The 20693-nt window shown below is 32.7% G+C and overlaps 4 protein-coding genes across 6 annotated transcripts; 1 reads left to right on the top strand and 3 right to left on the bottom strand.

The window, feature by feature from the left end:
• Positions 1–2228: 2228 nt before the first annotated feature.
• LOC149527537 (uncharacterized) lies at positions 2229–2707 on the bottom strand. Its single transcript, XM_089782744.1, has one exon. It carries the CDS (start codon positions 2579–2581, stop codon positions 2357–2359), a length of 225 nt encoding a protein of 74 aa, XP_089638870.1. The 5' UTR covers positions 2582–2707; the 3' UTR covers positions 2229–2356.
• A 2230-nt stretch (positions 2708–4937) lies between these two features.
• LOC110410454 (arginine--tRNA ligase, chloroplastic/mitochondrial-like) lies at positions 4938–11280 on the top strand. Of its 2 annotated transcripts, none has more exons than XM_021420146.2 (18): positions 4938–5126; positions 5660–5730; positions 5835–5974; positions 6145–6220; positions 6317–6418; positions 6570–6785; positions 7060–7140; positions 7660–7743; positions 7859–7963; positions 8429–8607; positions 8982–9066; positions 9269–9455; positions 9612–9681; positions 9793–9862; positions 10098–10187; positions 10519–10587; positions 10662–10766; positions 11048–11280. In XM_021420146.2, exons 1-18 carry the CDS (start codon positions 5021–5023, stop codon positions 11156–11158), a joined length of 1947 nt encoding a protein of 648 aa, XP_021275821.1. In that variant the 5' UTR covers positions 4938–5020; the 3' UTR covers positions 11159–11280. The 2 variants fall into 2 exon arrangements, with proteins under 2 accessions (XP_021275821.1, XP_089638665.1); XM_089782539.1 differs by having other exon boundaries at positions 5053–5126; positions 5656–5730.
• A 485-nt stretch (positions 11281–11765) lies between these two features.
• Positions 11766–12967, bottom strand: LOC110410456 (protein OXIDATIVE STRESS 3-like). Of its 2 annotated transcripts, XM_021420149.2 has the most exons (3): positions 12751–12967; positions 12558–12666; positions 11766–12462 (listed from the first exon to the last, which is right to left on the bottom strand). In XM_021420149.2, the coding sequence occupies exons 1-3, from the start codon at positions 12845–12847 to the stop codon at positions 12204–12206; spliced, it is 465 nt and encodes a 154-aa protein (XP_021275824.1). In that variant the 5' UTR covers positions 12848–12967; the 3' UTR covers positions 11766–12203. The 2 variants fall into 2 exon arrangements, with proteins under 2 accessions (XP_021275824.1, XP_021275823.1); XM_021420148.2 differs by having other exon boundaries at positions 11778–12462; positions 12558–12949.
• A 445-nt stretch (positions 12968–13412) lies between these two features.
• On the bottom strand, positions 13413–18353 carry MKK6 (MAP kinase kinase 6). The gene is made up of 8 exons (XM_021420147.2): positions 18105–18353; positions 17797–17881; positions 16977–17111; positions 16058–16282; positions 15766–15948; positions 15382–15605; positions 14684–14729; positions 13413–14572 (listed from the first exon to the last, which is right to left on the bottom strand). The coding sequence occupies exons 1-8, from the start codon at positions 18176–18178 to the stop codon at positions 14480–14482; spliced, it is 1065 nt and encodes a 354-aa protein (XP_021275822.1). The 5' UTR covers positions 18179–18353; the 3' UTR covers positions 13413–14479.
• Between the last annotated feature and the right edge of the window lie 2340 nt (positions 18354–20693).

Below are 20693 nucleotides of genomic sequence, written 5' to 3' on the forward strand. Positions count from 1 at the left end.
AAAAATTATTTAATCTTTTTATATTATTATATTCTAATATAATAAAAGTTATTTATCTAAATTTGATTTTAGATATGAAATTTTATTTATAGAAGAAAAATTTAAACTTAATTTTTACAAATTAAATAGATTAATATACATATTCTAATGTCAAATAATCAAATAAGAAAGTATTTATATATATTTTTTTTTTTAACACCATAAATCTTTTACATTTAAATATTTGACTTATTAATAAATATATATATCATTTATTTAAATATTTATATTTTTAAAATATTTTTTAATTTAATCCATTAACATCTCAATTTTATTCAATTTAATCTATGTAATATATATTTTTGTTCAATTTAATCCTTATGATGTGACATAATTTTTTAAAATTTTTTTTTTATCCATTACATGGCACTGACACATCAATATGTCAATATTACGTCGACATTGTCACATCATCTTATCAGTATCACACGGCATACCACATCATCATATTAGTGTTATGTTTTTAAAATGTGTTACGTTAGTGTTGACATCATTTTTTTTAATGAAAAAATTAGTTACAGTTAAGAAAAATAATTAAATTGAAATAATTTTTAAAATTAATAAGCTAAATTACTTCAATTTTAAATAAAATAACTAAATTAAACAAAATATATGAATATAATAACTTATGATTGAAAAAAATTCTATTATTTATCAGAATTGTAGCGAGTTTGGGTAAGAAAGAACAAGAAGAAAGGGGAAAATGAATTTCTTGATGGAAAAGGAGCAGAGATGGGGAATAAGTATCTTGCCTCACCTCCATTATATACGAATAAAAATTTAAATATATTTTTATATAATAATTACAACTTATAAATATATTTTAAATTTATGCCTGTTTAGCTGTATTTGTAATTTATATGTTAAAACTTTTGATAATTTTACTTTATTGTTATTTAAACTTTCATTTGAATTTGTCATTTTTTTATAATAATGTACATCATTTAATTCAATTTAACTTATTCTTATTTAATTTATATTAATTAAATGAGATAAATTAAAAAACTATTAAATATTTAATTTTTAATTTTTAAAAATTCAAGAAAAAAAAAAGGAACAAAATGAAATCCATATGTCATAATGTTATGGATCATGTTTTCAACCCAAAAAGCATATTTGATAAGTAAAGAAAAACTTATGTTTATATACTCAATATCTCTTTCATCTTTTATTGATATAAGATTGGTAACATTTTATTATTGTATTAATTTATTAGTGAAATTTTGAATTTGTTATGATATCAATTATCACGAGATCACGTTTTCAACTTAACAAATATATCAAATAAGAAAAAAAAACCCTTCATTTTATACACCTAAATTTATCTATGATGTAAAATCTGGACACCATACATTATGTCTCAAAACCACCCATTCACATCCATAATAATTCATTAAAAAAATATATTCTATCGGTTTTATGAATTAATTTTAAGATTTATATTTGATATTTTGTTAGTCTCTATTACCTATATTCGATCATTTGATTTCAAAATATCACATTATAAATAAACAGAGTTAAAGGTTAAAAAAATAAAAAAATATTTTAAAGATATAAATATTTTAAAATATTAAAAATTTATTTATTAACAAAATAATCGTATTTGATTCACTAATAACATACCAAATATAAATTCATATTTTTAAAACGATAATTAAAATAATTTTGTTTTACATCCTCTTCGCCAATTTTTTAAGAAAAATTGATAAAATGCTTATATATATTTTTTACAATATAATAGTATTTGGCTATATAGATCAATAATTAAGGCCCTGAAATTTTTTTTTAATTGTTAATAGATACTCAGACACTTATCTCATCATCATATCAAAATCATGGATCGAAAACTCAATTTTCATGACTTATTAATCAAAGTTTAATCACGTAAATGAGATCACAGCTCGCTGATTTTGTAACTGATGTTTTGAGAAGTTTGATTCCCTTGCAAAATCCAGACAGGATGACAGATTAAACCTTATCTCAAACCGTCATCGTTTTGTCACTTTTTAGTCTTACGAATGGCGTTGCCCTTTCGTCCTTTAAAAGTGAAAGACACCAGCTCAAGGGTAACACTGAACTTCTTCCTTTCTGGAAAATTTGATAGGACTATTTCCAGAAATTCGTTTATGCTATTAGATAAGACAATATTATCAAAAAAATTAAAAAAATAAAAACAAGCCAGCAGCGAATTGAAAATCGAAATAACTAAAATTCGTTTATTCAGTGCTAAAATATTTACATCCCATCAACATCAAAGTAGAAATTTGAACAGCAAAAGCGATGATGATCGTCATGTTCACCATCATCGCCAACCCAATCAATTGGTCACGACCTCATCGGGATCTTCGAAGTTAGGATCCTTAACATCCACAACCTCTTTGTCGAACCCGATCTCAGCCGGCGAAAGCCCATCTCCAACCCATGTGTACTTCCCACCGTGACCTCCTTTCTTAGGCGATCCGCTCATTCCCGTACCAGATTTCCTATCTTTCCTCACATCCGACTTTCCATTGCCTTTGCTACTCTTCCCAGCGTTCTTCATATCTTTCACTATCAGTGTAGACTCGAAACTTGCGGCGTGATCTGGTGGATTTTAGGTAATGCTGTTTATATAGAGGGGAGTGGGTAGACTGTGACTGTGTGGGTGTGGGTGTGTGTGATCTTGTGATTGAAGGATTCGTGAATGGATAAGATCATATGAACAAACCAACGTAACTAAAAATGTACTGTCGTGGGAATGGACCACCTGAAGTTACGCCGTATCGTTGTTCATGAGCGAGTAGGGGTCCTGATTGATCTGTGCCGTACGCGTGGCTAACTTGTCAGGGTACATCAACTACGCGTTTGGATCTCCAGGGAATTTGTGTCTCCCTGCTACCACTACTAGCCTGGTAGTATTTGTTGTTCTTAAATTTGTTGTGCGTTGACGGAGGCTTTCAAAAAAAAACCGTGGGGCATTTAGTGAGTAGTGACAGCAAATTTAAGCAGCTCAAAAGAACGGTTCCTTTGGTACCGTAATAAAAGCTGACTACGTAATAAAATCGCACTGCTGGTATTTTCGTAATTTTCTTATAAGTTTTAATGAATGAAGATTTGATCACTTTTTTTTTTTAATTGGACTTTGATGGAAGAATATATTATTGCTTGCCGTTAACCCCAAGCAAGAATCGCAAGCGTGTTCGTTTGGCCCTGAAAATGACTGAAATGTATATCAGTATATATAGGCAGCTCGTGCCCGTGGCCCTGGAGTATTTCTAACGTTATTTTTTATTTATAAACATTGAGCAGTATTCAGCATTTTTCACTATTGTATTGATCGCTGGACAGTCTGGTCTGTCCGTGCTTGGAGGATTCAGCTTCAGCTATAATGTAAGAAAAAAAAAATACTTACAATTGATACATAGTACACATTATTTTGCATGGGAGAAGCAATAATTATTATCAATTTATCAGATATTTAAAGCTAAAGTTGTTAAATTCTAAATCATACGTACTATCTTTTTCTTAAAATATTTGTGTGTACATAAGTAGGTCAGTTATTTATCAAAAAAATAGGAAAATCATTTACCTTATTTGGTGATACATATTTATCTTTTTCATTTTTAAAATAGGATATATATATAATGTCTAATCAATAAAAAAAATTTTGGTTATTATTTTTATTTTGGTACAATGATTCACGGTTAGCCTACATTTCCTTATTTCTTCCATTATAGTTTAATTATTAGATGATGGGATGATTTTTTTTTATTCTTCTCCATTTCGATTCTCCAATTGTCAAATATACGGATCCGGCTCCTTTTCAATATATTTGGTTTCTTAAGTGGTTCCTTTCTATATGCACACGAAGCCATAGTTTTATAAGAGTATTAACAATGCTAAATGCTCTTACTCTCATTGACAATTGGACGGGCCAATTCAAATTTAATTTTTTATTTTGGACTTTAGTTAGATTCAGGCCATTGGAAAATCAATTAAGGTTGAGATTTAGGTTAATTGATCAAATTCACTATATAATTTTTGGTTCATATTTCATTATATTTAACTGTTATATATTTAGATAATAGTTATATTGTGATGGTTTTTTTTAGTAATTGAAAAAGGGAGATTTGAATTATATTTTTTAAATAAAAATTATATAATAATTAATAAATTAAATATTTAAATACGTGATGGATCCTTTTGTTATTCAGGTTGTTTTATATTAATCTAGAAGCATTAACTTTTTGAGTAAAATTTTGGTATGGTTGGATTGAATACATGGTACAACATTTTAGGATAGGTTCATAGTTTATGATTTGTCACCTCTTAAAACCATTTATCAATAAATTTAAAATTGTTATTTATTATATTAATATTTTTAAATATACTTAAAAAGTTCACTAGTAATATATTTTATAAATTTTTGAAATATTTTTTATATTTATGTACAATTTCATGTCTTCACGTGTGTTCTTTTATTGTAAACTTTATGTATCGAATTTCATTTTATATTTGTGTTTCTCAATTTAAATATTCTTGATGAAGATTATATTTTTATATATCATTAATAAAATTTTAAATTTAAAATGTTATTTATATTCTGGTATTCATTATTTTATTTTATTAATATGTTTAAATATCATCTTTAACCGTGCTGAAATTTAAAATCTTTATTAAATAATTTTCTATAATTTTATATGCATATAATTGCAACTCCAATAAGGCACTAATTTTTTTATTGGGTCCTTGCTATTCAATAGCTGATGTGACACGATTTCATTGGCCAAATTTAACAAACGAGAAAATAGAGGAAAAATTATGAAAACAAACCAAAAAAAGAAAAAAAACCCATACAGACGCACGCACACCAAAGCATTGGAGGGAGCAGGAGACAACGAAAGGGGAAAGGGCGAGTGGGGCGGGTAAGGTAAAGGAAGCAAAGGGTTTTTCATTTCGGGTTGCTATAAATAAAAATATTGAAAGGAAGAAGGAAAACGCTATGCTGGCATCGTTATCCCTTTTAGTGCCGCCGGCATCGCCTTCTCAATTTCTTTCCTTGAATCGCCTCTCTCATTTCCACTTCTCTCCTTCCATCCCCGTCTCTGGTCAGTCCTCTTTCACTCTTCTCTCTTCCTCTTTTCACTCTACTTGTTTAAGCACTCGCTGAATTACTGGCTTCAACTTTCTTTCTCGCTTCTGCTTCTTCTCACATCCAATGCAAAATTTTCCATACTCTTTGTGTAGTTCCTTGCTTTTACTTTTTTTTTGTGTGGATTTTCAGACTTATGTTTTAAGATGGAAGCTTGAGTTTCATTTATTCTTGTTTTATATTTTTGAAAATAAAATCACTTAGAAGAGAGCTAAAATTAAACATCAGGTCTTCATTTTTTGTTGTTGTAATTTTTCTTAGTAGAAAAACAGTTTACCCTATTGTCGCAATGCATTAAGGAAGGTGTTAAATAGGACCAGTTCTATCTTCCATGTAATATTGACACTTCACTTGATTGAATTTTTCTTTTTTTTTTGAGTAAACAATTTCACTTCGTTTGGCTGTTTACTTTTTTAGTATTTTTCTTAAATTAAAAACTGCTTGAGCATCCGTAATGATTTTATTTTGATAATCCCAAAAATTAGACAGATTTATTGAGAGTGACATCTAGAAGACTTGCTTGGGCAACGAAAACCCAGTCAATAACGACGATGGCAACTGTAAGTTCATTCAACTGAAAATTTGTAAATTACTTATCTGTATGTTTTGATTTTATTTTGCTAGATTAAGGGTACTGATTATTTTATTTTAAACTGCACGTTAGGGAGAGGATGAATGTGTGGGCAATGTGAAGGTGCAGTTAGCAAAATTATTTGAAGCTTCGCTTAAAGTAACTGTCCCTAATGAGCCAGATGTAGAGCCACTGGTAGCTGCCTGCACTGGGAAGTTTGGAGATTACCAATGGTATTGTATAAGTTCTTTTATTGCGACAATACATATGCCTTAGATGGTGTTTTTATTTCGTTATGAAATGACAGGTTATTTGTCATTCGAACTTAGAAGTAAGTTTAACTAAATTCAACCTTTGTTATGGACTGCTTTTTTATTTCAAATGGGGAATTTCTTTGGTGCAGTAACAATGCCATGGGCCTGTGGTCTAAAATTAAAGGGAAGGGTACTCAATTTCGTGGGCCGCCAGCAGTTGGAGAGGTGGGGATTATTTGATTGTACATGTTTTCAGTATCATAGTTTGAATCAATAGATAATCATTAGTTTCCTCTTTCATTTACTTGTTTCTTTTGTTAGGCAATCAAGAATAATCTCCCAACCTCTGAAATGATAGAATCATGCTCTGTAGCTGGTCCTGGATTTGTAAATGTGGTATTGTCAAAGAATTGGATGGCTAAGGTGGTTCACATGTTCCTCTATTCTTTTAAATGTTATAGACTTACGTCCATGAATAGTTTTCATTTACTTTTATTGAGCTTGATTTGGCTGTGCTTGTTGTAGTTATTGGATTCGTCTTCTAAGATAGTGTGGTTGTTTTGTTGTTTGACAGACCATTCAAAAGATGCTAATTGAAGGAATTGATACATGGGCACCAATGCCGCCAGTCAAAAGGGCAGTTGTCGACTTTTCATCCCCTAATATAGCAAAAGAAATGCACGTTGGTCACTTGAGGTCTACTATTATTGGTGACACCCTTGCCCGCATGCTTGAATTTTCAAAAGTTGAAGTACTTCGGCGAAACCATGTTGGTGACTGGGGGACACAGGTAGGTGTTGGTTCTGAATTGTGCATAGAAAGCATGGATTCTTGTTCATGCTTGATAAGGGCTTAAGCATTCATCTTATTCTGAAGTTTGTATCTATTCTTGGATGCTGTTCATGATTGAAATGGACTGTAGTCCTTCATCTTATTGTAGTCTTGCCATATGCATTGACCCTTAATTTCTTTTAAAGTCTGCCACTGTTCAAGGAGACGTTTATATATCTCTTTGCAATGTATCCGTGGGTAACAATCTTGATAACTTTCGTATTTGTTTGCAGTTTGGCATGCTGATTGAGTTTCTATTTGAAAAATTTCCAAACTTTGAAGATGCTAATGAAACTGCCATTGGAGATCTACAGGTGAGTGCAAACTATCAAATTCCTTTGAATTTTGAAGCTGAAGGGGAAATATGCAAAGCATTGCTAGCATGGACTGAGCAAATAATTGCTGATTCACTTTCTTTTTCTTTTCTGTGTGTGTTTTGTTTTAGAGGCACTGCCTTTTTACAAGATAAAGTATCAATGAAGTTTGCTATGAGTGTTAACTTTTATTAATGTTCATTCATTAAGTTTTATTTCTAATTAAGCAACATATCTTGAATAAGCATTGAAAAATAGCTCTTTGTATGCATATCATATTAATCCATATTGGAACTTGATAGTTAATCTTTTCTTTATCTTTTATTTGCCCCAAACACAAATAGATTGCCTATGTGGCATCAATAGCTCCTTTTTTGTTTCTTATTAGTATGAGATAATATCATTTTAACGTATTTGATTGTTCTTCGTACATTAGTTTTTTTATGAATGAAAAAGATGGCATACTGATTTTCAAAGTCAAGTGATTGTGTAGTTCTAACTTGAGGTTGACTTTCTTAGGCATTTTATAAAGCATCAAAGCAGAGATTTGATGCTGATCCTGCATTCAAGGAGAGAGCCCAACAGGCAGTGGTGCGCCTTCAGGTAAAATATTGATTTTTTAAAAGGATTCGTGGGTTTGATTTCTCTGAATGTACTTGGATTCATTAATAGTTGAATTGCTCTCTGCAACATTTGCTATTCTTAAACTCATTTCCAGGGTGGAGAAGACAAGTATCGTAGGGCATGGGCACAGATATGTGAAATCAGCCGGAATGAATTTCATAAGGTCTATCAGCGGCTTGGAGTTCATCTAGAAGAAAAGGTAATTTCTCTGCCTAAAGCTCTATGTATTGATGATACTGAGGCCAGCTTGGCAAATTTTCAGGTGCAGCTTTATATGAAATTCTCTGTATAACATTCAGGGGTCATTGGAAATCTCTTTCCTTATGATTTTCTTTTACGTTGTCTTTATATTTTGGGCCTATCTATATAATCATCTTCAATCTTGTACAAACTGTAAATATACATGTTCATTGAACATATATATAGTCACCACAAAGATTACACAAATGCAATTATAGACAATTACATGCTTACACAAATGCAATTACACATAATTACATGACTTGATGACTTTCAACTGAGCTAGTGATAGTGGAGGAATTATATCTTTTTGCTGAATGCAAGATTCCCATAACCTCATTAAATTTGTGTAAACTACCAAGTTCGGTTTATAGTGCAAATGTGCTCCGAATTTGCATGTTTATGAGTATTTCCTTGTTGACAGGGGGAGAGCTTTTATAATCCCTACATTCCTGAGGTTATAGAGGCATTGACCAGACAAGGATTGGTAGAGGAAAGTCAGGGAGCTCGTGTGATCTTTATTGAAGGTGTTAATATACCTCTTATTGTGGTGAAGAGTGACGGTGGTTTCAACTATGCATCAACTGATCTGGCTGCTCTTTGGTAAGTTTTCTTCCTTGAATATGATTTTATAAGTCTTTATTGCTGTTTTGTGTCTCTTGCAGAATATGTGAGTGTGTCAGATTTATTGCACAACCAAAATTAGAGTGGCTAACATTACAAAGTGCAGCTGGTTTTTTAAAAATTCTGAAGCATGTAAACTTAGATGGTTCATTGCTATTGTTTCCTTTTCTATGTTGATCTGCTGGGTTACTTGTTAATCTTAGGCCAATATGCTTTGAGGAGTTTACTGTTTTACTAATTATGGCATTTGTTTTATAAAGTTTACTGTTTTGCTGTGTTGATATGGAACATGTTAGCCTAGGCATAGGAATTAATCAGCATATTTGCATCAATCTTTTTACTTCAATTTGTAGGTATCGCCTCAACGAGGAGAAAGCTGATTGGATAATATATGTAACAGATGTAGGCCAGCAGCAGCATTTTGATATGTTCTTCAAAGTATGTACTCAAAGCTGTTTTCTTAATTTTTTTATGAGAATTTTTTAAAAAATTGTATTAATGAAGTGAAACTTCCCTTTATTCTAATTACGTACAACTACTAGATTGATGCTTGTGGAATACTACAAATAAAGGATCATAAAGTGCTGTTCCAACTTTTGACCTCTAGCTATAGGCCTGACATTATTTTGGTTTCTTTCAGGCTGCCAAACGTGCTGGGTGGCTTCCACACGATGATGGTTCATATCCCAAAACTAGCCATGTTGGTTTTGGCCTTGTTCTTGGAGAAGATGGCAAGCGTTTTCGAACCCGTAACACTGAAGTAGTTCGATTAGTTGATCTACTTGATGAAGCCAAGAGTCGAAGCAAAGCAGCACTTATTGAGCGTGGTATGGTATTGAACCTTATCTCTGTTGTCACAAATGTTTCTCAGCTCTCTTTGAGTTCCTTATGTTTGTAAAACTATTTGTGATGTATGTGTTAATGCAAGTTCTAGCTGTTGTCAAACTTCATGTATCTGAAATTGCTGCTTGGGTGCTGATCAGGTAAAGGTGAAGAATGGACTGAGGAGGAGATTGAGAGTACTGCTGAGGCAGTTGGTTATGGTGCTGTAAAGTGAGCTGCTTATCATGATATAAACTTGTTCCTCTTACTGCTATTCCTACGTTCTTTTTATTTCTTGTTCCATGTTGGTATTGTATTAATATTCTTGAATTCTGACTACAGGTATGCTGACTTGAAGAACAACAGATTGACCAATTACACATTTAATTTTGACCAGATGCTTAACGATAAGGTGCCTAAACAATTTTCTTGCTTTTTGACTGCAGATTTTGGGAAGCTATATTGTTTTATCATTTTGTGTTTCTAATGAAATTTTTTTTGCTGAAGGTTTCTTCTGTTTTATTCCCCTTTTTCTTTTGATTGTTGTTTGCTGACCGGTCCTAATCCTACTAGTGTCATTACTGTTCTATATCACTACAATCACCCTTAGCATCTGATTCTTGCCTTCTAAAAATTTTTTGTGACAGGGCAACACTGCTGTTTATTTGCTGTATGCTCATGCTCGAATCTGTTCAATCATCAGGAGATCTGGTAAAGACATTGAGGAACTGAAGAATGTAAGTTCCCTCTTAACCTGAAGCTGTAGCTTCCTTACACTGTTAGTTGCATTTGCACTTGTTATTGTGCATCCAACCTGTATTGACATCAAAAGAACAACCAGTTCTTTTTGCAGAAAGAATTGAGGCTTTCTATAGTTTTGTATCTTTGGACGGTGTGGAATATATTTTGCAATGTTATCTACATATGGGTTTTAAATCTTGATCTTTCACTTAAAAATTGGAGGGGCAGCTATTTTTGTATGCTCTCATAAGGTTAGTAGCATTACTCGTTTGTAGCAGATTCAATGTCTGAAACTTCTGCCTTTCTGTATCTGTTTATTTCTAACAGAAGGGGACAGTAGTATTGGGGCACAAGGATGAGCGTGATTTGGGGCTTCATTTGCTTCACTTCGCCGAGGTAAGAACTCAGATCAAATCAATTCTTTGCTTCTTGACCCAGGCTTGGTTTGACACATTTTATCTAACTTTCAGGTTGTTGAAGAGGCCTGTACCAATCTGTTACCAAATGTTTTGTGTGACTACCTGTATAATTTATCAGAAATCTTCTCAAAATTTTATAGCAACCCCGAGTGCAAGGTATGATCTGTAATCTAATTTACAGTTTCTTGGTAGTGTAATGTTGGTGGTCTGATTGTTACCTGCTGCCCTTACAAGAGGGCAGAACAAACTAGCTTTAGAAGATAGCGGTTTCTACCACCACATACCCTATCTCGAAATTAAGAAAATTTTGTAGGTAGCCCCAATTTTTTGTCAAAACCATCGTGGCATGTACTTAGAAGTCATGAACAAAAGTGTATGCATGCAGATTTAACTGTTGCTAGCCTTATCATGTAAATTCTGGTTGATAAATTGGTCAGGTTATCGGGTCAGATATGGAAACGAGCCGGCTATTGTTATGTGAAGCAACTGCTGTGGTCATGAGAAAGTGTTTCAATCTCCTGGGAATTACACCAATTTACAAGATATAATATTTTGTAAACTTACAACCTCTTGAGAAAGGGATAAAAATTCATATACCGTCTGTACTTTGAGCCTCCACAATTGTACACAGATCATATTAGTTATTTATTTGGAGAATTTTGATTGTGCACGTAATATACTTTTGGACATTTAGCTGCTTGGTTTCTGAAAAAGACGCCAGCTTTAATACTTCCCACTTGAGGCATTTGTACAGCAAGCCTCTGTACCCGTCCTCAATGAAATTAATGAATATCTCTGCCTATTAAAACAAGAACAGCACTTTTAATCGTTTTAATTCTCTAACAACAGGCAGGAGGGATAGCTGTCTCCATTGAAGTGGCCTTCAAAGATTAAAAAGAAAAGGGAAAAACTGGTCTTAAAAAAAAAAATTGATTTAAAGTTCAAATCCTTTTCGCAACATAAAGAACTGATATGCATCTTTACTTTAATCCGTTCTTATTGTCAATGGCTGGGTACCCTTATTTTATTATTGAGAAGATGGGATTTTGGATTATTCTGATAATGTGTCCATGCCAAACACAACTTTTTGTCCGTGATGCCGACTCTTTGTGGATTCATGTATTCTATTCCTTCTCAATTTTAGTTCGAAGATGAATTCCATTGACAAAAGTTATCAGCGACTGAATTTGATTCATTCAAAACTTAAAAATATTTTTTAAACAACGCTGGTTTTTCTTCTCTATCTCTTCCCGCATAAATGAAAATGCCATTGATTCATCATGCTTTCAGTTTTAGACGATGGTATTTCATCATAAAAGAAGGTAATTGCTAAATTAATTGCTCCCCAAAAATCCTCGATGCTGCCTCCCAACAACTCAATAGCTAGCTTGAATTAAAGCTTCCGTTATTCATGTTTCATATCCCATATATGTCTTTCTTTCTCTCTCGCTGCGTGAAGACGAGTTGTAAAAAGAATCCTCAGAAATGATGAGCTCAATAGTTTCTTTTATGGCATCAAAAAGCTATACATTCAAAAACCCATCTTGTGCACATTAGAAAGTTGTTGTGCAATGGGAGATGGAAGGCTTACAATCAGTCACTAATCACGAAAGTACTACTGCTTCGCTTACCAAGAGAAGACATAGAACAACCCCGGGAACCTTTCTTTGATATCGTAGCTTTAGGGCTATATGACTTGTTGTGAGCATCTAGTCCCCATCCATAGCTCTTGCATGACTTCATTTTCGCTCTACAAGGAATCAATTTCTTTGGAAGGTCTTCTATGCTCCTCACCCTTGCTAGAGATGTGAAAGATTGAGACTTCCCTTGATAATGTTTAGAAAGACCTCTCCTGCATGTTTAAAACAAGCCCACTGATCTCAATCCTTTTGCATTCTGCATAATTTGGAGAGGGAAAGGAGAGGAGAAAAAGATCACATTGCTTACCTGATAGGTAGTTGAGCCATGAGCTCGGACAACTCATAGAGAGGCCCATTGGATGATAAAGATGATGACGATGATGATGATGTTGCAGAAGATGCATCCTCAACCAAGTCTGATGAAGATATTGAAGAAATGGAGTTTTCTGAATTTTCAAAGGAGGATTCAATGGATATGGAGTCAATTATTTCATTATTACCTCCTTCCATGATCGTTAGCTTACTGCACCAAGCTTCATTTCTATCCATTTTCTTCAGACTCATATCTTGAAACATTTGGCTTGCTTCTTCACCCATTTGGATTGCAAGAACGAGATCTGAGTTCTGAAAGCCCTATATACCATGTGGTCTTCATGGAGGGAGCATATACAGATATATATACCTGTTCGATATTCCTGATTTACATTTTATAATAAAAAAATAGCAATCTTTATTGATAATATTTGGTGATAGATATGTAAGGATTGGATAATCTTGACCTGTATTTGTTTGTTTATGGTTTTATTTATTTATCCTTCTGTTCCTGTATTCCAAGATTTGTCATTATCATCTCCCTATGGTCTTAAATTTATTAGCTTTCCCATACTACTAGGAAATCGGATAAGGTCTACATTTGAAGGCATCCATATCCTAGTCATCATCCTTTTTTTTTGTTTGGCTGAAAATCAGGTCACTATCTTTGGCAAATTTGCCTCAAAAAGCCATGACACATTCTACATGTTTGCATGTCTCAAGGCAATCACATTGTAAAACTTGCCAAGGCAATGGAGGAATCTCTAGATGCATTGGTACAAACAAGAACCTCCACAATAGTTCAGGGAAACATTTTTTGGTGGGTTTAGGTGTTCTGTTTTTTTACCACTAATCCTTGTTTTCCTCCCATTTGTTGTGGTGCCTGCTTACCATTCAATTCAATTTGCTTACGATTGGACAAAAAAAGAAGAATTAAATTAAATTCTTGTGGCTATATATGGAAAGCCACTAATCTTGTCAGTTTCCTCATAAATTCCTCACGAGGTTAAGGCATCAACAAGCTCAATTTCTTGTTGTAAATTATTTAATACGAAGAAGATGTTCAAAACCCATCTTGAAAAATTTGGCGTTGAGATGGAGAGAATCAATGATTTCAGCTGTCTGATTGAGGGAGCTTTTACTTGCCAGCTGGTGAATAGGATCTTGATGTTCATCAAATGATTTCCATGTCTTATACCTCTCCTTATTACAACTGTCTTCTATTTTAGGAACAGCTAATTTTTGTATGGTCAAAAAAGCAACGCAAGCTGTGCATTCTTTTAAGAAACCAAGCCTGGCCATGGCGGCATTTCCTCTAAAAGTTGAAAACAATTTTCCGTGGGGCATTCCTAGTTTCATTCAGAATTTAGCTGCATCCATGCCCAAAGGTCGTTAGGTGTTAACTCAGACAGATCATTGCCAATGCATAAAATTAGTATTTATTTCTTACAATTGATGGGTTTCTGTATTTAATTTATTATCTTTTAGAGGTGGGTTGGTAAGGATAAGAAGGTTGACCTGGGAATAAATCATGATGGGAAGTAGGGGCATTTGATAGGCAGTGGAAATGACACCACATGCTTTTGTTGGTAGGCCTCGCCCTCCTTGTTCTCTAATTCTTATCCCCTTTTAGTGCCCACAGCTTTGAACCCTAATCAACCCTTTTGCTGTTTATTCTTCTCCCCAGGTTTAATACCCACAGATCCTACTCTGCCCAACAGATTATTTCTTCCTTAGGTCATTGTTATCAATGTGTAGAGAGGAAACTTGTTGAATAGTTGAAATACTAAACCTTGATATAGGAGAGCATAAGATGGAAATTGCTACAAGAAATTCTTTATGTATGCTTTGAACAAGATGAAGAGTGATGCACGACCAAAACATTTTACATTCAAAAACATATTGCTACGAGGCAGATTATCTTGGGTAATTCACTGGAGGTTCCAAACTACCTACCAAAATCCCAAGATCAATGTCTTTGCCTTCGAACTTTTTGATGAAGGGATGACTCTACAAGAACAAAAGAAGTTTCAATCAATGTTTTAAATTAGGGAGGAAATTCTTCCATGTAGAACTTTTGAGAATCGATCATGGACTTTGTGGTAAACCATGTGAACTTACCAAGAGGCCCAAAGATGATGCTCTGTCCCGAGGGTTCTTCTGTATGCTAAAAGTGGAAAAGGAAAAAGGCAATTTCATTACTGTTTATCGATCACGACAAAAGCAAATGGAATATGCCAATAATAAGAAGGGAAACCAATATCGACAAAAAATGGGAGATTCTAATTTACGTGACCCCAATGTGAAATGTTGTTCTGAATGATGCAGAAACTTAGTGTAACGAGGAATATTATGTAACGAAAATGAAAATTAGTGTAAAAGCTTCTCAAGAATATGCCACAAAAAAAGAACAAATATGTAACTCGCAAGAGATTTTGCTGTCCAAATACTTCAGGAAGTTACGACGAAAGGCAAGTATGGGATATATGGGTTGTCTTCAAAGATAATTGTAGCATATTACTATATCCATAAGCCTCTGAGGATCAGATTTTGGATTCTAGAGATATCGAAAAGGCGGGACTACATCATGTAATGAACTCATGCACCAGTTTTTCTTGCTACATGCTCCATAAGTGGATAGCATATTGGAGAGGGTTGCTAGCTTACACTAGAAGCCTAGACAATGGAGAGGGTTGCTAGCTTACACTAGAAGCCTAGACAATGGCGACAGAATACTAGAAAACAAGCACTCAGAGAGCAACTTTGAGCGATCTCTTGAATGATATGACATAATGAAAAATAAACATGTAAGTGTTTACCAGGCTGATACAAATGAACAGAACTCGGGAGAGAATTGATCTGGTGGAGCAGTTGGTGGAGGCTTTTCCACAATTGCCTGCAAAAGCTCATAAAAGCTAGGCCAGCTTTGCTGATCTTCAGATTGCATATATGGGAAACGTCCAATGGCACACTCAAGCACGACCATGCCCAAACTCCAAATATCACTGCTATAGTCGTAAGTGCTCCCACTAATTCTCTCTGGCTACAAACCGGAAGAGGATGAATTAAGATAAATTTTTATATCAAATCTTAGAGAGGATAAACGCATTGAAATAGCTAAGCACAGGCAGCGAAACAAGATGCTATGATGAATGACAAACCAAAGGTTACAAAGTGATTTTAACAGTGGAAACTCCACATACCGACATGTAGTTGTAAGTCCCTACAAATGTATCTCTCTGGCCCATGGAGCTAGCTAGCATTGCACTGACACCAAAATCAGTGATCTTCACTTCCCCTTTATGGTTTACCAGTAAATTGGATGGTTTTATGTCCCTGTGTATTACATGCCTTTCATGGTGCAAATAGACAAGACCCTGTAGGACCTGAAAAATAAAGTTACATGAGTAGAAAGAAGAACGCACTTCTTTGGATTTTGCTAGGACTTTTGTTTAGGTCATTCATAAAATTTCCATAGACAAGGAGGAAGAATACCTGCTTACACACAACTGCAAGATATGGTTCAAGAATCGTTTTAACTTGTCTGATCACATCGGCCAGAGATCCACGGTCCATGTATTCTAGCACAAGAGATATGGCTCCATTGTGATAGAAAGAATGGTAGCAAACCACAACATGTGAACATTGTGATGCTTGGTTTATTTTAAGCTCCTGCACAATTTGCTTACGAATTTCCTCTTGTATGTTCATTTGGATGACCTGCATTACATAGCCCAATGAATTTCCTGGTATCTGATTTCCCTCATTAATAATGGCAATGTTCTAGGCATTTCAAAATTTGTTACTATCATGCAATATTTATGTCAACATACAGGATATGCATTTGTAATTAAAATAGTGAAGACTTCAATATTTAGTCAAAATAAGGGAAATTTTAAAATGGTTTTTTGTCTTTTGAGGATTTTGTTTTGCAGTTCTAGAAATCAAACAATTATGAAGACATGGCCACATCTAAATCATACAAAAAAAGAGAAGCACAGGCTAACATATTCCTTTTGGTGTAAATCTGTACTACAGTATGAAGCACAAATAAGAAGTATAGGAATAGGACAGGCCTTCCCTCTATTTTCTTGTAGATCTTCAACAAAATAGTACTACATTTCAAATTTTCATTGTGAAAATGATACCAGCATTCAAGGTCGTAAATAATACTGTTCATGCCTTCTTTGCCACCCTCTCACCACAAACTATCATGATCCGCATTTTACATCTATTAGGAAATTCTCACATCCTATATGACTTGAAAGGGGGAGGAACACTGATAAATCCTATAACATCATTTCCTGGTTTAAATTATAAGTTAAAGACAATAAGGATATCAGCAGAGTCTCTTAAGAGCAAGTTCAAAAACTAACAAGCAACTGAAAAAGGTTTGTCGGTCTTGGAGAATTACCTTCAAGGCAAATAATCTTCCAACCCATTTATGGCGGACAAGTTGTACTACACCACCACTTCCCTTCCCAATAACTTTGATGGTCTCAAGGTCTTCCAATGAGAAATCAAAATCAAGCTCCTTGCCGTCAGAAGGCTGTTCAAAAAAAAAAAATCCAAAAAAGAATATCTTGAATCCCCAGAAAGTTGATTCTAAAGAGCAGAAGGATGAATAATCCTATGGTAACTTGAACAAACAATGCTGTGTACCACAAATAGTTAACTACATGTTTATCCAACCACGAACACAAAACATACGGACTGTAGAGAGAAAGGGAAAATAGCAAGGATTTTGAAAGGGAGAGGGCAGAGGGAGGTAGGAAGAACCGAAGACGGAAGGAGGGGAATTGTAAACTAAACAATGGAAGAAGCAAGAAGACCCTGAATAACTAAATTGGTCCGAGAGTCCAAAGTTAGAGAATTAGATACTAATGGAAAGCATAGCAGCACCCTTCTCCACGGTTTCCCAAATTCCAAGTAATTTGAACACAATCCCAGCTTTTAATCATCAATATTGTTCTTGTTTTTTTAAGGGTAAGAAAGATGCCGGAGTAAAACATAGTAATTGAAAAACAGAATCAGAGGTACACTTGAAACACAATACTAATATCAATCAAAAACAATTGAGTAACAGTTTATCCATGGGCAGACAGATCATAAGTGAATTACATGAACAAAGTAAACTGCTTAAAGCTAAAATGGCAGCAAAATTTAACAGTACTAAAAGAAGCAGAAGCAGACTTGAAGCTGAGATAAAGGTTCTAGATTAGCTTAAAACTTACTCGAGATTCTTTTTCCTCGGAAATGAGCCGCAAGCCTTTCTGATTTAGAAGCAAATCACCATCATGAAATGTCCCACTCGCCGTCCTGAGGATATTATAGCCAATTTCAAATTCAAAAATACTTTCACCGACATTTGGCTACCATCAAAACAGAGCAAATGCAAATGCAAGGAAACCATAAACCGATCAATCCAAAAACTTCAACTCAAAAAGCGATTCCTAGAAAATTAAAAAGCGCTGTTCGAAACCAAAATCTAAGCAATCTCTATAAATGCTTAAGGAATAGTAAAAAATGCAAAAGAACTTACAGGAAAGAAGAGATTGGGGTTTCCTGAGCAGGAACAGAGAGCTTCAGTTGCTTCAATGGTTTCTTGCTCTTCATTTTCTTTTCTTCGTTTCAATTTTTTGAAAAACAAAAAATATAACTATTCGGTTAGGGTTTGTATAACGGACTCTTCAGAAAAAGAGAGAGAAACAAGTTTTTTTTTTTTAATTAATTGAGAAAGTGGTGATGGATTCGTTGGAGTAACACAAATTCAAACGGGAAAGACCGCGTAAAATTTTAATTCAATTTTTATGTATTTTATTTTTATGTTAATTTCTCCCATAATATAGACAAGTCAAATAAAACAGCAAGGGCAAATTATATACTCCTAGAAGTAATCTTATGTGGACGGGCTTTCAAACTTATAGTGGGATGACCCAATATGGAAAAGCAACTCCACTTGATTCTGTGTGTTTATATTTTGATTACCCAAATTTCGGATCATGGGAAACGTTTCAACTTTCAACTAGCGGCACATCTACAATAAGCTTATGTTATGTGGCCTTACCGTATTTTTAATATTTTTTATAAAGTAGATAAAAAGTGGATCAGTTTTGTTCAAATTTTTTATTTTTATATTTTTATTTGTAAAAAGGAAGAAGTGAAGATAAGTAATAAAATATGCGTTTGATAGTTATAATAAATATAACTATTAGTGGGAGAAGGTATTATTTTTTACATTACATTTGAAAGTAATGGGCTAATCTAGATAATACACTTAAACTTAAAAAGATAATTTTTTTTGTTTGTTAGATATATGAATATATATTATTTTTTCTATTTAAATTTATTTAAAATATTTGTTATTTTAAGTTAGTCTAATATTACGAAGTTATTGTAAACAAACCTTTCAATTGGGCTCGTAACTTGGGACCTCAACAAAAATTCGACTGCTTTCATAGTTCAGTCCAATTCTGAGCCCATTTTATCGTCTCTGATCTGGTCTCAAGGGTGATGGCCCACCAAGTCATGTTATGCTGGCCCGACTTATATGGAAGCTGTTGCTGCCTGGCCCAATCCAATCCAATCCATTACTTTTTTTATTCATTCATATAGAAATATATTTAAGAAGGTGGAAAGCATTAATACAACAAAATGACTTATTGAAAGAAAATTTTTACTGTGGGAAATATTTTATTTTATTTTTTTTTGTTATTTGAATAAAATATTAAAATATTTTCAATGGATTAGATCATCTCGTAAAAATTATTTTCTATCATGACCTATCTTCAATAATTTTCTACTCTAACACTCTAAAAATATTAGCATTCATCAATTATGAAGTACATTCAAAATACTTTTCCAACACTAACTATATTATGTCAATAATATTTAATTATTTTTATTTATTTATTTCTCATCATATTGTTATACTAGTTTGTTTGTTAAGTCAATAAATCATAAGTTATAAATTAAAAGAAATAAAAAATTTTCATGTGTGAAAAACTTATTTTCTATTTTACATAAAAAAAAATTTCTTTAATTGACTTTAATTATTTTGTATTATATTAAAAATCATAATATCTTAGAAAAAATAATTAAAATGATACTATCCTTACAAAATAATTAAATAAAAATAATTAATGATACTTTGTTGAACAAAGTAATATTAAAAAAGAGATTAAATAATTATAATCTGTTATTATTTTATTACTTTATAGGATTGATCTCACAAGAAAGGGAAGATAATATTTGTCATGGGATCAATAGAGAGAAAAGTTAAATGAAAAATGTATTACCTTATTTTTTAAGTGCGAGAGCTATTTTTTTATTAAGGGTTCCTTCGGTAACTTGAAAATAACTCGTTGAGGATTTTTTTTTGTGCAAAACATTTTATAAGAGAATTTAATATTTTTAATTATTTAGATAAATTATCTAAAATATTTTTTATTATTTGAATCATCTTGTGAAAAATATTTTTCATCATTACTAGCGAGTTATTTAGGTGTTAAAATAATAAATAGGAATTAATTACAAAACAATAGTATCATTTTGTTTTCATATTAAGAGCCTGTTTGGTCTATATGATTTTAGATATTAAAATAAAAAAAATCTATACAAAAATGAAATAGCTTTCAAACTTTGTATAATAGTAATAATATTAGTTTTTTATTGATTAGCAAGTAATTGGTCCATGATGCTTCAATTCTCCAAGAAACAAGAGAAAATAGGAAACGAAACTATGTGTTTAATATTAAAATCATTTAAAAGAAAAAAATTTTAAAATAATATTTGAATGCAGCATTGAATTTTAAATTTTTTTATAAGAACAAAAAAAAATAAAATTTTATTATTTTATTGCTATGTTTTTTATTTTTTTAATAGTTTTTGTAAAGAAAGATAAAGGAAAGGGAGAAGACAATTTGCATTGGAGAAAGGTGACATACAAAAAGAGGGAGAGAAAAGACAGAGACATTTCCTAAAACGCTATTGTGTTTAAAAGAAGAGAAGATAAATCTCCTCTTTAGAGCTTTTGTTTAAGTTTTTTTATTTTTTCAATTTTGTACAAGATGGTTTTTTTAAAAGTTTCTTAAAATCTTTTTTGGTCTAACTTTTTGGTTTTAAGATGTAT

This window comes from Theobroma umbraticum, unplaced genomic scaffold, assembly GCF_002168275.2.
Source record: "Theobroma umbraticum cultivar Fairchild unplaced genomic scaffold, ASM216827v3 scaffold_56.0, whole genome shotgun sequence".
NCBI classification, from domain to species: Eukaryota; Viridiplantae; Streptophyta; class Magnoliopsida; order Malvales; family Malvaceae; genus Theobroma; species Theobroma umbraticum.